At 38.1% G+C, this 17,175-nt stretch overlaps 1 protein-coding gene across 1 annotated transcript; it reads left to right on the forward strand.

The window, feature by feature from the left end:
* Positions 1-983: 983 nt before the first annotated feature.
* LOC101681540 (olfactory receptor 1L3) lies at positions 984-1,961 on the forward strand. The gene has a single exon (XM_004782113.1). It carries the CDS (start codon positions 984-986, stop codon positions 1,959-1,961), a length of 978 nt encoding a protein of 325 aa, XP_004782170.1.
* Positions 1,962-17,175: the final 15,214 nt, after the last annotated feature.

Raw genomic sequence — 17,175 nt, forward strand, 5'->3', positions numbered from 1 at the left:
TACTCATCATCCTATCATCCCTTTCCCTCCCTTCCTCCCCTTCAGCAACCTGTTTGTTTCCTAGAGTTCAGCATCTCTTATGGTTTGCCTCTTTCTCTATTTTCTTTTTTTTTTAAGATTTTATTTATTTATTTGACAGACAGAAATCACAAGTAAGCAGAGAAGCAGGCAGAGAAAGAGGGGAAAGCAGGCTTGCCACTGAGCGGAGAGCCCAATGCAGGGCTCCATCCCAGGACCCTGGGATCATGACCTGAACCGAAGGCAGAGGCTTTAACCCACTGAGCCACCCAGACGTCCCTCCCTCTCTATTTTCATCTTACTTTATTTTTAAAGGATGGTTCTTTATCAACCACAAACTAGGTGAAGTAGCTATTTCATAGTTATCTAGATGTACATTAACCAATGATAATCTTTATGAGAAGCCAACCTGAATCTGATTCATAGACTGCATCTGTGTTTCTTGTGATTATCAGCCACAGACAAAGGAAGAGGAAACAGGAATCAAGCCTTCTCTCCTCCTTCTCCTCCTCCTTCTCCATCTCACTTTCAATATGGTTTTTTTTTTTTAGATTTATTTATTTAGTTAAGAGAGAATGCATGCTCGGTGGGGAAAGGCAGAAGGAGAGGGAGACAGAGTCTTTAGCAGACTCCAGGCTGAGTGTGGATCCCAGTGTGGGGCTGAATCTCATGACTCCAAGATCATGACCTGAGCCAAATCCAAGAGTCAGACTCTTAACCAACTGTGTCACCCAGGTGCCACCCCTTCAATCTGTTTTCTATAGATCTCTATGTCAAAGATCCTTAAAGAACAAGTGAAAATACACCTTTGGCTTTGTTCATATTCAGGAAGAAAAACATTAGAGTAAATGCCCTATTAGAACTGCTCATTCTCACTGTAAGAACCAGATGGAAAGCTGCATGTCCTAGAGGACATAAGAATCATTAACTGACAGTATCTTTTATCTGTAGGTGCATACAAGTCCATGGGAATGTCCAACCTGACAAGACTCTCTGAATTCATCCTCATAGGACTGTCCTCTCGTCCTGAGGATCAGAAGCCACTCTTTGCCCTCTTTCTTATCATGTACCTGGTCACCTTGGGGGGGAATCTGCTCATCATCTTGGCTATCCACTCTGATCCTAAACTCCAAAACCCCATGTATTTCTTCCTGAGCATCTTGTCCTTTGCTGATATCTGCTACACAACAGTCGTAATCCCCAAAATGTTAGTGAACTTCTTATCAGAGACAAGGACCATCTCCTATGCCAAATGTCTGGCACAGATGTATTTCTTCCTGGTTTTTGGAAACATAGACAGTTATCTCCTGGCAGCTATGGCCATTGACCGCTATGTAGCCATTTGTAACCCTTTCCACTATGTCATTGTGATGAACCACAGACGCTGTCTGTTGCTAGTGGCCTTCTCCGTAGCTTTCTCCTGCCTCCACTCCCTCCTACACGTCCTCCTGGTGAATCGGCTCACCTTCTGTGCATCAAATGTTATCCAACATTTCTTCTGTGATGTCAACCCTGTTCTAAAACTGGCCTGTTCTTCCACCTCTGTCAACGAAATTGTGGCCATGACGGAAGGGATGGCTTCTGTGATGGCCCCATGTATCTGCATTGTCATCTCTTATCTGAGAATCCTCATTGCTGTCTTCAATATTCCCTCAGTGGCTGGAAAATGCAAAGCTTTTTCTACCTGCAGCTCCCATCTCACCGTGGTGACTCTGTTTTATGGGAGTATTGGCTATGTCTATTTCCACCCTTTGTCCAGGTATACTGTCAAAGACCGAGTAGCAACAATCATCTACACTGTACTGACATCGATGTTGAATCCATTTATCTACAGTTTGAGAAACAAAGATATGAAACGGGGCTTAGAGAAACTGATAAGCAGGATTAAGGCTCAAATGGATATGCTTCCTACTACACGAGCCAACAAAATCCATGGATCCTGATTGCAAAGTGCGGGTGTGGGTATATGTTATTATGTACACACACCTGCAAACTCATAGGGGCACACACATGAACACACAAACCAGCATGTTAGAACTTGTTTTTGGAAAAATATACTCTTTGCTCAACTGTAGCTGTACCCTGTACTTTTGTAACCTGTGGTCTCTGTCACACCATGGTTCACAGTACTTTGCATGTCTTGGTATGTATGCTACAATGTAGATCACCTAATATCTCTCTATTCCAGAAAATCACATTCCCTTTTTTCCTTCCATATTTATATGGAACTCCCCATATTTCCTTCATTTATAAATTCATCCAAATTTGGTCACTTGAATTACAAAGAATTTTTGTACATTTATGTAGAAATCTATATATGTGCAAAAATGTTTTGCATTTATAACCATATGAAACCACTCTGTTCCATCTGAAATAGAAGTTTTTTTGTAAGTGGTTGGGTGAATGTGTGTGTGTTACCTCCCTACTGAACTAGGAACTTCCCAACTGCAGAGCCTGTGTCTTCTGATCATGCCATGATACAACAATAGTCCCTTTTATTAATTCTCTCAACAGCTGGATATCCTGGGCTCTGGAGTCATTAGATTCACAAAACCTAACATCAATCACTTAACTATTGGTAAGCTAGCTCTGTGCCTTTGTATGGATTCTGATCTCTACTCTTCCTGCCTTTCAGAAGCTCAGGTTGCATTCATCAGATAAAGCTTCCTGAAACTCCTTGCCCGTGTGCTCCTCTCTTTAAAGATGCCTGTATTTCTGTGTTTTCTATTTGTTACTTTTCTCAGAATGAAGGAAAATTTGTTCTATGTAATCAGAAATGCTTCCTATGTCCACTGAAGACAGAGTCAAAATTCAATGGATGTATTATATGTTGGCTAACTGAACATAATAAAAAAAAAAGAAAAGAAAAATCAATAGATGTAAACTACTAGTAAGAAGCTTTCAGTTTGGACTCTGAAAAACAATCTGAGGGTTTTGAAGGGGCAGGGGATGGGAGGTTGGGGGAACCAAGTGGTGGGTATTAGAGAGGGCACGGATTGCATGGAGCACTGGGTGTGGTGCAAAAACAATGAATACTGTTATGCTGACAAGAAATAAAAATAAATAAATAATTTTTTTTTTTAAAAAAGAAGCTTTCAGTTTACAAAGCTTCTTTTAAAAAAAAGGTTCTCATTCAGTTGGAAAGAGAATTACATAAGAAAGAAGTTCAATAAATTACTTTACACTTAAGAAATTGTTTTATACTTAAGAACAGCAACAAAGTAAGATTCTCTCTTTCTAGCCAGGTGTTTGCATTTTGGAGATGGAAATGTCTAAGTCCCTCACATGGTATTTCAGACAAAAAATAGAAGGATAATTTTAATTTTAATAGCTGGATAAGTTTTTTTTTAATTTATTTTTTTATTTTCAGCATAACAGCATTCATTACTTTTGCACCACACCCAGTGCTCCATGCAATCTGTGCCCTCTATAATACCCACCACTTGGTACCCCGACCTCCCACCCTCCGTCCCTTCAAAACCCTCAGATTGTTTTTCAGAGTCCATAGTCTCTCATGGATGACCTTTAAATAATGGAATAACAGCCTTTATATCCCGTTGATTTTGCATCAGTCATCCCTAACCTGGGCAAGGCAGATTCTGGGTGAGGATATATTCCTCAATTTCATTCCTTTATTCCATGTATGGCAAATTAGTTTAACTTCCATGCCAATTCTCATCAGTTGATAAGGACATCTTGTCTTGCTATAGTGAAAAAACTTGTGTCAAATTCTGGGCTAACTACAGAAGGATAAACAAAGATTGATTACAGTGTCTGCTATGGCTGTGGATACAAGACGTACTGGTACATATATAACACGTGAATTTTCACAGTCGTTGTAAGCCTCAGGCCTTGGGCATCTGAGAATGGATTTTGTTTCTGTATCTTCATTTCTTTAGTTCAATTTATTTTTGGTTTTGGGCCTTCAGTCTGTTTAATTGTATCCCAATTCTGACTTTTCTCAACCCAATGTAGTATTTTCTCAGTGAATTTTTATTTATACTTGAGCCATATTCATTCATTTCCCACCTCTCATGGGTATCATTGCTCCTTCCAAGTCCCATTTCTAAACTCTCAGGACTTACACAACTTCCCCCCTGATGTCTTCAAAGACACAACAGACTTTTTTGGGGTTTGGTTTGTTTGTTTGTTTTTTTTGTTTTTTTGTTTTGTTCAGATTAGTCTGTACTTTTGTACAGACTATACTGACCCCATTGCTGACATCTGAACTTTTTTTTTAATTAACTTATTTATTTACAGAAAAACAGTATTCATTATTTTTTCACCACACCCAGTGCTCCATGCAATCCGTGCCCTCTATAATACCCACCACCTGGTACCCCTACCTCCCACCCCCCAACCCTTCAAACCCCTCAGATTGTTTTTCAGAGTCCATAGTCTCTCATGGTTCACCTCCCCTTCCAATTTCCCCCAACTCCCTTCTCCTCTCTAACTCCCCATGTTCTCCATGCTATTTGTTATGACATTAATAATTAGAAGCCTAGTTAGAAACATTAATAACTAGAAACTATAGAGAACAAACAGATGGTACCGGGGGAGAGGTGGGTGGGGTCATGGGTTCAATAGGTGATGGGGATTAAAGAGTGCACTTGTGATAAGCACTGGGTGTTGTATAGAAGTGCTGAATCATTATATTGTATACCTGAAATTAACATTACACAGTCTGTTAACTAACTGGAATTCCAATAAAAACTAAGATGGGATTGGGAGGGAGACAAACCATAAGTGACTCTTAATCTCACAAAACAAACTGAGGGTTGCTGGGGGGAGGGGGTTTGGGAGAAGGGGGTGGGATTATGGACATTGGGGAGGGTATGTGCTTTGGTGAGTGCTGTGAAGTGTGTAAACCTGGTGATTCACAGACCTGTACCCCTGGGGATAAAAATATATGTTTATTTAAAAAAAAAAAACTCTCCAAAAGGAAAAAAATAATTAATGTACCACCTTAATTTACAAGTAGGACCTTAGATGCACTGCTAGATCCACAAAAAAAAGAAGGAACCAAGTACAACCAAGATTTAAAAAGAAGTTAAAGAAATAGAAAATCATTCTTCATACAGTGTAACTACTGTACTGGCACCTGTATGTCATACAAAGGGAATATAAGTGCTACGTATGAGTATCTGCTTACGGTTCCTCTCTCTACAGGAGATTTCAGACAGGATCATTTTGCACAAAAGAAAAACTGTGGGTGTTTCAGGGGCCCCAAATTTTCCCCAGTACATTCTTGATGAGTTTTAAAGGGAAGAGGAGTCATGAGATGAGATGAGACTGGGGACTGTGAGGCTGAAGGTGCCCATGGGAATTCCTCTGTGCTGGGCTGGCCAAAGTGCACCTAGACATGGGACTTCCACTGGGAAGTTAATCTGTTGTGCCAGAATAGCAACTAAGGTCTAAAGCCAAGGATAAAGGTTCTAATCCCTATATTCTAAAGAATGTTCTAGCACTGATAATCCAAACCCTACCCATCAGGGCTCTTGAAAATCACCTAGCACAAGCTCTACTACCACCAACCACCACCCAAACCTCCTGCTTCCATTTGCCATTTTTCCTTGGGTGGCATTTTCATTAATAACCTTACAGAAAGAGGCAGTTGAGTTGAGTTGTAGAAGGGGAGACCCAAATTTTCTTGTGTTCCCTGGTCATAATGCCTTCATAATTTCCATCATCTTGTGGGTTAACACTGACCTTTTATCATACATTTTTTTTCTTAATTTTTTATTTTTGATAAACATATATTTTATCCCCAGGGGTACAGGTCTGTGAATCACCAGGTTTACACACTTCACAGCACTCACCAAATCACATACCCTCCCCAATGTCCATAATCCCACCCCCTTCTCCCAAACCCCCTCCCCCCCGCAACCCTCAGTTTGTTTTGTGAGATTAAGAGTCACTTATGGTTTGTCTCCCTCCCAATCCCATCTTGTTTCATTTATTCTTCTTCTACCCACTTAAGCCTCCATGTTGTATCACCACTTCCTCATATCAGGGAGATCATATGATAGTTGTCTTTCTCTGCTTGACTTATTTCGCTAAGCATGATACGCTCTAGTTCCATCCACGTTGTTGCAAATGGCAAGATTTCATTTCTTTTGATGGCTGTATAGTATTCCATTGTGTATATATACCACATCTTCTTGATCCATTCATCTGTTGATGGACATCTAGGTTCTTTCCATACTTTGGCTATTGTGGACATTGCTGCTATAAACATACGGGTGCATGTGCCCCTTTGGATCACTACATTTGTATCTTTAGGGTAAATACCCAATAGTGCAATTGCTGGGTCATAGGGTAGTTCTATTTTCAACATTTTGAGGAACCTCCATGCTGTTTTCCAGAGTGGCTGCACCAGCTTGCATTCCCACCAACAGTGTAGGAGGGTTCCCCTTTCTCCGCATCCTCGCCAGCATCTGTCATTTCCTGACTTGTTGATTTTAGCCATTCTGACTGGTGTGAGGTGATATCGCATTGTGGTTTTGATTTGTATTTCCCTGATGCCGAGTGATATGGAGCACTTTTTCATGTGTCTGTTGGCCATCTGGATGTCTTCTTTGCAGAAATGTCTGTTCATGTCTTCTGCCCATTTCTTGATTGGATTATTTGTTCTTTGGGTGTTGAGTTTGCTAAGTTCTTTATAGATTTTGGACACTAGTCCTTTATCTGATATGTCGTTTGCAAATATCTTCTCCCATTCTGTCAGTTGTCTTTTGATTTTGTTAACTGTTTCCTTTGCTGTGCAAAAGCTTTTGATCTTGATGAAATCCCAGTAGTTCATTTTTTCCCTTGCTTCCCTTGCCTTTTGCGTTGTTCCTAGGAAGATGTTGCTGCGGCAGAGGTCGAAGAGGTTGCTGCCCGTGTTCTCCTCAAGGATTTTGATGGATTCCTTTCATACATTGAGGTCCTTCATCCATTTTGAGTCTATTTTTGTGTGTGGTGTAAGGGAATGGTCCAATTTCATTTTTCTGCATGTGGCTGTCCAATTTTCCCAGCACCATTTATTGAAAAGGCTGTCTTTTTTCCATTGGACATTCTTTCCTGCTTTGTCGAAGATTAGTTGACCATAGATTTGAGGGTCTATTTCTGGGCTCTCTATTCGGTTCCATTGATCTATGTGTCTGTTTTTGTGCCAGTACCATGCTGTCTTGATGATGACAGCTTTGTAATAGAGCCTGAAGTCCGGAATTGTGATGCCACCAATGTTGGCTTTCTTTTTCAATATCCCTTTGGCTATTCGAGGTCTTTTCTGGTTCCATATAAATTTTAGCATTATTTGTTCCATTTCTTTGAAAAAGATGGATGGTACTTTGATAGGAATTGCATTAAATGTGTAGATTGCTTTAGGTAGCATAGACATTTTCACAATATTTATTCTTCCAATCCAGGAGCATGGAACATTTTTCCATTTCTTTGTGTCTTCCTCAATTTCTTTCATGAGTACTTTATAGTTTTCTGAGTATAGATTCTGTGCCTCTTTGGTTAGGTTTATTCCTAGGTATTTTATGGTTTTGGATGCAATTGTAAATGGGATTGACTCCTTAATATCTCTTTCTTCTGTCTTGCTGTTGGTGTAGAGAAATGCAACTGATTTCTGTGCATTGATTTTATATCCTGACACTTTACTGAATTCCTGTATAAGTTCTAGCAGTTTTGGAGTGGAGTCTTTTGGGTTTTCCACATATAGTATCATATCATCTGTGAAGAGTGATAATTTGACTTCTTCTTTGCCGATTTGGATGCCTTTAATTTCCTTTTGTTGTCTGATTGCTGAGGCTAGGACCTCTAGTACTATGTTGAATAGCAGTGGTGATAATGGACATCCCTGCCGTGTTCCTGACCTTAGCGGAAAAGCTTTCAGTTTTTCTCCATTGAGAATGATATTTGCGGTGGGTTTTTTCATAGATGGCTTTGATGATATTGAGGTATGTGCCCTCTATCCCTACACTTTGAAGAGTTTTGATCAGGAAGGGATGTTGTACTTTGTCAAATGCTTTTTCAGCATCTATTGAGAGTATCATATGGTTCTTGTTCTTTCTTTTATTGATGTATTGTATCACATTGACTGATTTGCGGATGTTGAACCAACCTTGCAGCCCTGGAATAAATCCCACTTGGTCGTGGTGAATAATCCTTTTAATGTACTGTTGAATCCTATTGGCTAGTATTTTGTTGAGTATTTTCGCATCTGTGTTCATCAAGGATATCGGTCTATAGCTCTCTTTTTTGGTGGGATCCTTGTCTGGTTTTGGGATCAAGGTGATGCTGGCCTCATAAAATGAGTTTGGAAGTTTTCCTTCCATTTCTATTTTTTGGAACAGTTTCAGGAGAATAGGAATTAGTGCTTCTTTAAATGTTTGGTAGAATTCCCCCGGGAAGCCGTCTGGCCCTGGGCTTTTGTTTGTTTGGAGATTTTTAATGACTGTTTCAATCTCCTTACTGGTTATGGGTCTGTTCAGGCTTTCTATTTCTTCCTGGCTCAGTTGTGGTAGTTTATATGTTTCTAGGAATGCATCCATTTCTTCCAGATTGTCAAATTTATTGCCGTAGAGTTGCTCATAGTATGTTCTTATAATAGTTTGTATTTCTTTGGTGTTAGTTGTGATCTCTCCTCTTTCATTCATGATTTTATTTATTTGGGCCCTTTCTCTTTTCTTTTTGATAAGTCGGGCCAGGGGTTTATCAATTTTATTAATTCTTTCAAAGAACCAGCTCCTAGTTTCGTTGATTTGTTCTATTGTTTTTTTGGTTTCTATTTCATTGATTTCTGCTCTGATCTTTATGATTTCTCTTCTCCTGCTGGGCTTAGGGTTTCTTTCTTGTTCTTTCTCCAGCTCCTTTAGGTGTAGGGTTAGGTTGTGTACCTGAGACCTTTCTTGTTTCTTGAGAAAGGCTTGTAGCGCTATATATTTTCCTCTCAGGACTGCCTTTGTTGTGTCCCATACATTTTTAGTAGATTTAAAAATACCAACCAGTGTATACCAAGTTAACATGGTAATGTGAGGATAACCAGCATAGATCAATCACCTACAATTCTGACTAATGGGAATTAATGACCTCATATTAAAGAAGAGGAAACTGAAATTCAAAGAGGTGAAATGACTTGCCCAAAGTCACCAACAACTAAAAGATAAACAAAATTCAAACTCAGAACTGACTCACTCTGAATCCCAAGTGCCTATCCAACAGCATGGGGAGAAATGGGAGCTATTTGTGACCCCACCTTAACTTGTGTGAGGATATCCTCAAGAATAGCCATAACTTTCCCCAGAATCCTTTCTTGGCTCTTATTCCAGAAGAGTTCTGAACCAGATGACTAATGTTCTGACTAGGATATCAACACTTTTATTCTCAATGTACAGCATGTTTCTCTGACTACACAATGAAATGGATGTGCCTGGGTAGTCTGTGTTTCGACTAGGGAGAGTGCTGTGATCAGCTTTGTCCATGGTTATTTTGAGAATGACCTAATGTGCTGAGAGGATCCAGGCTTAATTCCCAAGCAACTATTCACAAGAAGACAAACTTTTTCCCCATAACTCGATTTAATTAGGCTGTAAGGAGCTACCCTCAGTGGTTAATTAGCGTCAAAATAAAGGATCCTGGAGGTTCACCAGCAAGATCTCCCCAGAGACTCATTAATAAAGCTGAGATTGGACCTTGTCCCTCTGAGGAAGCTTCTACCATGATAGTCATTCAGAAACTTTTCAGGCACAATGTCATTAGTGAGTTCTCCTGCTTTCCCCTGGGCTCCTATCAAGGGGCCACATTCTGCTCTGATTCTAGAAAGGTAATTGAGGATGCCATAACTCAAAGCCTTTGTCTCCTCCCATCTGAGCCCATTCATGCAAGGGCAACACTGGAAGGAGCTACTGAGTAATCAGTTTTAGAGGGAAACAATGTTTAAACCAGTTCTAGCCAGAACTTTTTCCTTTATATGCTTTGAAGAAAATTATTGAGGCTTAGACATCAACTCCACCAATCCTTTTGGTCTCCTAATTAAAAACCTTTGCAAAGAGTGTCTACTTTATCTAAAGCTGTGGTTCTCAGCCTCCTCTGCATGTGAAGCATCACCTGGGGAACTTTCAAAAAGATCCTGATGCCCAGGACCACACCCCAGGACAATTAAATCAAAATCTCTAAGATGTAACCCAGGTATCAGTGGTTTTAAAGCTCCCAGGTGATTCCAATGAACACCCAAGGTTGTGAACCACTGATCTCTTTAGGGGAATCCAGTTGGCTTGTGAAATTTGGTAGTGCCACTGTTGTGATTTTAAGATTTAGCATATTACTGACCTTTTCCCCCTGTCTCCTAGATATGTTTTTATATATCATGAGGTATTTATTTAAGGTTTTTATATGTCACTATGTGATGCTAAGAGAGGACACAAAGAAGGCACTGTGTTAAAAATACTTTAACTCTATTTTTCACCTCCCACATTTCTTTCCCCTTTTTAAAATTTTCTGAGGCTACAGATAATACATGAATACAGTTTAGTTGTGAAATATCCAAACAATGAATCCCGGAACACTACATCAAAAATTAATGGAGTTGGGGGAAATTGGAAGGGGAGGTGAACCATGAGAGACTATGGACTCTGAAAAACAATCTGAGGGTTTTGAAGGGGTAGGGGTGTGGGAGGTCGGGGTACCAGGTGGTGGGTACTATAGAGGGCACGGATTGCATGGAGCACTGGGTGTGGTGCAAAAATAATGAATACTGTTATGCTGAAAATAAAAAATAAATTAAAAAAATAAAATAAAATAAATTAATGATGTACTGTATGGTGACTAACATAATAAAAAAAAAAGAGAGAAATTTAAACATTAGTTATAATGTACAAACTAAAAATCCCTCCTGAGTTTCACCCACAGACCTATTAGAGAAATATATCCTTACATATACAAATATAAAGGTTAAGAGCACTTGCTGTGATGAGCACCAGGCTTTGTGTGGAAATACTGAATCACTATATTGTACACCTACAACTAATATTACACTAACATTAGCACTAACTAGCATTAAAGTTTTAATTTTTTTAACTTATTTTTTATTTATTTTTGGCATAATAGTATTCATTATTTTTTCACCACACCCAGTGCTCCATGCAATCCATGCCCTCTATAATACCCACCACCTGGTAAAGTTTTAATTTAAATTCAAGTTAGTTAATGTTAGTATAATATTAGTTGATGAGCACCAGGTGTTATACACTAATGAACCACTGAACACTACATCCAAAGCTAATGATGTACTAAATGGTGGCTAACTGAATATAATAAGAAAAAAAAACATTAAAAAAATTTTTAAATACTCTTTAAATAGAAAAAAAATTAAGAGGATTGAAATCACACTAGAAAAATATATTACCTTTGAACTTGACTTTCTGTCTAACAAGATGTCTTAAGGATGCTTCCAGGTCATTACTATCTATAATACACTTTTTTTTTAATTCTATGGTCAACTAAACTTTGACAAAGCAAGAAAATAACATCCAGTGGAAAAAAAGTCTCTTCAGTAAGTGGTGCTGGGAGAATTGGACAGCTATATATAGAAGAATGAAACTGAACCATTCCCTTATACCATAAACAAACTCAAAATGGAAGAAAGACTTCACTATGTGACAAGAATCCATCAAAATCCTAGAGGAGAACATGGGCAGTTACCTCTTCAACATCAGCCACAGTAACTTCCTTCAAGACTTGTGTCCAAAGGCAAGTGAAACAAAAGCAAAAATGAACTTTTGGGACTTCATCCAGATAAAAATCTTCTTCACAGCAAAGGGAACAGTCAACAAAACTAAGAGGTAGCCCACAGAATGGGAGAAGATATTTCCAAATGACATTACAGATTAAAGGGCTGATATCCAAGATCTTTGAAGAACTTTGTAAACTCCACTCTCAAAAAACTAATAACCCAGTCAAAAAATGGGCAGAAAACATGAACAGGCTCTTACCCAAAAAAGACATACAAATGGCTAACAGACACATGAGAAAATGTTCAACATCACTAGCCCGCAGGGAAATACAAATCAAAACCACAATGAGATACTACCTTACACCAGTTAGAATAGCAAAAATTAACAAGGAAGGAAACAACAAATGTTGGTGGGGATGTGGAGAAAGAGGAACCCTCTTACACTATTGGTGGGATTGCAAGTTGGTACTGCCACTCCGTTAAACAATATGGAGGTTTCTCAAGATGTTAAGAATAGAGCTACCCTATGACCCAGCAATTGCACTAATGGGCATTTACCCCAAAGATACAGAGGTAGTGAAAAGAAGTGGCACCTGTACCCCAATGTTCATAGCAGCAATGTCCACAATAGTCAAACTGTGGAAGAGCTGAGATGCCCTTCAACAGATGAATGGATAAAGAAGATGTGGTCCATATACACAATGGAATATTACTCAGCCATTAGAAAGGATGAATACCCACCATTTGCATTGACATGGATGGAACTGGAGGGGATTATGTTAAGTGAAGTAAGTCAAAGAGAGAAAGACAATTATCATATGGTTTCTCTCATATGGAGAACACAAGCAATAACACAGAGAACAATAGGGGAAGGGAGAGAAATCCAAAGGGGTAGAAATCAGAGAGGGAGATGAACCAAGAGAGACTATGGACCCTGAGTAACAATCTGGGGGTTTCAGAGAGGAGAAGGGGGGCAACAGGGTGATGGGTATTGAGGAGGGCATGTGCTGTGATGAACACTGGGTGTTATGCTTAACTAATGAATCACTTAACACTGCATCAAGGACTAAATATGTATTTTAGAGTGGCTAACTGAACATAACACAATGTATTATCATATTTAACTTGTTTATATTTTTAAATAATAGTTTATAATATGAAGCCACCATAAATTTATTCAACGATTTCTTTTTTCCTGAGTATTTAAACCGTTTCTATTTTCTCTTGTATCTATTACAAATAATAATACTATGAACAACTTGTGTACATAAATTGTTCAAATGTGTACACATACATTGTTCAAATGCCTTATATACATAAAAGTGGAATTTGAGACATACTGTCAAGCTGCTCTCCAAAATGGCTGTGTTCATTTCTGGGCCTATCCGTACTACAGGAAGCACATTTCTCCTCACACATTGAACACCATGTAGTACCAACATCTTCTATGTTTGCTAATATACTGGTCAAAATAAATAATACTTTATGTCCTTTATATGTTAATTGGTCCTTTCTATTTCTTCCACCGTGAATTACCTGTCTATATCCTTTTCTCATTTTTCTACTGAAGTATTAGTCAGAATGGATTTCTACACTGCAAAAGTAAATTAATCCCCAAATTTAAATTGGGGAGATTTGCTTCACACAGCAAAACTTTATTTCTTGCTCGCACAATACATCTACTATGGGTCACCAGGGCTGTTCTATGGATAGGGATTCAGAGAAAACCACACTGACAGAGGTCACCGCAGCTTATCAAAAACCTATGGTCTCCTTGGCAGGGAAAGACAGATTGGAGAATTTCATGTGGTTTCCATTGCCTTAATCCTGACATAACACACATCACTTAAACTCATATTTGTTTGGACAGAAGTTGTCATGTGTTTATTGCAAACTGCAAGGAGTGGGAAACGAAAGTTGTTGTACGGAATATTTGATAAATATAACTGTTCCTTTCACAATTGGAGTATGTGTCATTTTCTCACTGATTTTTTTGGAATCCTTTCTATTATATGAATACTAATCCTTTCTATTATATGAATACATATATATATATATATATATATATATATATATATATATATATATATATACATCATCAGTATTTTCTCCAAATCCTCTGACTCGCTTTTAACCTTATTCATAACATCATTGGTCACACACTCATATAGTCAAATCGCCCATCTTTTCCTTTACAGCTTCACAGTTTATATTTTGCTGAGAAGGGTTATTCCATCCATAAAATTACAAAAATATCCTCCTGTATTTCCACATTAGAGTTTTAGGGATTTTTACTTTTAAATCTTCAAATCCATCTGGAATTTTTCATATGTGGTATAATGTCAAGATCTAAATTTATTAAATTAATCTTTTAATTGAATATACATTTGTCCCACAATTATCTTTTTTGCCACATCCACAAAAACTAAGTGTCTTTTTATTTAGGCCTATCCCTGGATTCTATTCTGCTCCATCAGCTAGATTTTACATTCCTTCATAATACTATGCTGTTATAACTAGCAAAGCTTTGTTGTATGTTTTTCTAACTGGGAAGACAAACCCATCATCATTGTTCTTTTTTGTTTTTGAAATTATATTGTTACTTTTGTACATTTTCTCTCTAACAAGTTTTAGAGTAGACTTGACATATTCTATAAAGAACCTTTTTAGAATGTTGTGAGTCTATTGAATATATGTATTAATTTGGGGAAACTGACATTCTTTATTTAATGTTCAATGACTCATTAGTTGAGTCTTTCAACCAGTGCTCATTGTATTGCAGTTTTACTATATTATTTTCCCATCCAGGAATATGGATTATGTGACCAACTGGTCACCCTCTACTACCCACTACTTACAGGTCTTTGCTATCAGTTTTCTTTAGGAAGAAATCATTCCTAGTGAGATTTTTTTTTAATATCACAACATTGTAAACAGAATACCTTTTCACTGTTCTGAAGGAGGCCCCGAGCTAGGATATTATTGCAGAGTTTCAGATTGAGATAGCATGCATTTTGCTACAAGGGTAAATGACTGTCTTCATTGGACAGTATCATCTCTGGGGAGATTACTGGTATTAGTTCCTCATGGAGTTGCTAAATCTAGCAGCCCTGCAGTCTTCTGGTGTGTCCAGAAGTATGTGGTTAGGGACTTGAATTTGGGAAAATGAGAAGATGGAAAAGGTGACTTTCCTCTGGGAGAGATAAATTTGCCATAAGATTATGCTGCCAGGATAAGGAAAGAAAAGATCAGAAGGGAATCCCCTTAAAAAAGAGTACACAGCCAATGGCATCTAGGGACAGTAAGATCAGCCACCTAATTTTACAGTTTTCTCCACTGGTATCTCTTTGTGTAACCTTCAAGTCTTGGTAGACACAGCCTTGAGCATTGTGTGTTTTGAGAAATAATGAGAGATCTAATCAAACTTTGCAGTGAAAAAATCAGAGCTAACAGCAGCAGCATAGATAAACCCACAGGAGGACAAGCAAGGATATTCTGTCTTGAGTATGGGGGGTATGGCCCAGGACCACTAACTTTTCTTCTTCTTCTTTTTTAAGGTCTTATTTTGGTTCCGGTTAGTTAACATACTGTGTTATATCGGTTTCAGGTGTACAATACAGTAACTCAGCACTTCCATATATCACCCTGTGAGAGGTGAGTTTTCAAGGGAGAAGCAACTCTCCTGAAGGATGAAGAACTTGTACACATTCAGGCTATATACGTTCTATCACTAAGATTCATGCAAAGCTCTCATTCCATGCCATAAATATAGAACAACACTCCTCTTCTTCTTAAAAAATGAGTAAAGTTGACATTACTCCATGTTAATTCTATATAATTACATATCATGACAAACCACTTAGAAAACACGGGCTGCCACCAAAGGCACCCTTTGAAAGATGCAGACCAGAGAAGTAATGAAATAGTTACTTGTATTTTTATATGTATTTTATAGTTGCTTGTAATTTATATCAGTCATTCTGGTCACCAGTTGGGGTTGTGATAGAAAGCTTCCATTTGTCCATTTACACTTCTCTCCACTCTTGTCCACTCTGCTCTGTGCTCCCTGCAGCCAAGATATGTATCAAAAGATTCCTTTTCAAAAACATAACAATAAGAAAATAAATAACCTTAATAAAATAGGACAAAGACTTTAAAGGCACCTCACTGAAGAAGATATACAGATAGAAAATAAGCATAGGAAACATGACATTAGGGAAACGCAAAATAAAACCACAGTGTGATACCACAACACATCCATTAGAATGGCCAAAATTCAAAAATACTGACAATACCAAATGCTGACCAAAATGTGGAGAAATAAGAGTTCTCATTCATTACTGATGGAAGTTCAAAAGGTACAGTCTGGCAGTTTCTTATAGAACTAAACATACTCTTACTATAGGAACCAGCAGTCACACTCCTCAGTATTAACTAAAGGAGTTGAAACCCTACATATGGACATTTATAGTAACTTATTCATAATAGCCGAACTTGGAAACACCAAGTATATTGCTACTGTCCTTCCTTCAGTAGGTGAGAAGATAAATAAATACTGGAACATCCAGGCGATGAAATATTAATCAGTACAAAAAAAGAAATGAGCTACTAAGACTGGAAAACACATGGAGAAATCTTAAATGCGTATTCCTAAATGAAAAATCTTAGAACACTGTATCAAACACTAATGATGTGTTTCATGGTGACTAACATAACACAATAAAAAAGTGTAAAAAAAAAAAAAGAAAAGGAAAAGGAAGAAAGAAGCCAATCTGAAAAAGCTACATGCTATATGATTCCATTATATGACATTCTGGAAAAGGAAAAACTATGGAGACAGTAAAAGATCAGTGGATGCCAGGGAATAGGCGGGAGGGAGGAATGACTAGGTGGAACACCAAGGACTTTAGGGCTAGTGAAACTATTCTCTGTGATACCATAATTGCAATAGATATTTGTCATAGGGTACAATTGCATAAGGTACAACTCCATAAGGTACAATTCCAACCCTAATGTAAACTATAGATTTGAGTGATGATGATGATGTGTCAATGGGCTTCATCAATTATGACAACTGTAGCATTCTAGTGGGGATGTTGATAATCAGGAGGTCGGTGCATGTGGGGGTTGTGGCTATGTGGGAACTCTGTAACCATGTGATCAATTTTGCTGTGAATTTACAACTGCTCTAAAAAAATTGAGACTATTAGAGGGGGAAAAAAAGAAAATCACCTGAAGTTGTGATTGCTATGCATTTATAGACGAGGACATGATTTAGTGTAGCTAAACAACTTGCCCAAGTTCCCCCGTTTAGTCATTAGTGAAACTGGGATATCTTCTTTAAGAAACTGACATAATAAAATGTTTTAAAAAGGCAAACATACACACACACACACACAATGAGGCTCAAAAAAGTTAAGTATTGCAAAAGCTACACA

Source organism: Mustela putorius, unplaced genomic scaffold, assembly GCF_011764305.1.
Source record: "Mustela putorius furo isolate JIRA1106 unplaced genomic scaffold, ASM1176430v1.1 tig00000596_pilon_pilon_pilon, whole genome shotgun sequence".
In the NCBI taxonomy this organism is placed as follows: Eukaryota; Metazoa; Chordata; class Mammalia; order Carnivora; family Mustelidae; genus Mustela; species Mustela putorius.

Bases quoted from the DNA above. Each gene is read 5' to 3' on its own strand.
- LOC101681540 (XM_004782113.1), top strand. From the start codon at position 984: ATGGGAATGTCCAACCTGACAAGACTCTCTGAATTCATCCTCATAGGA.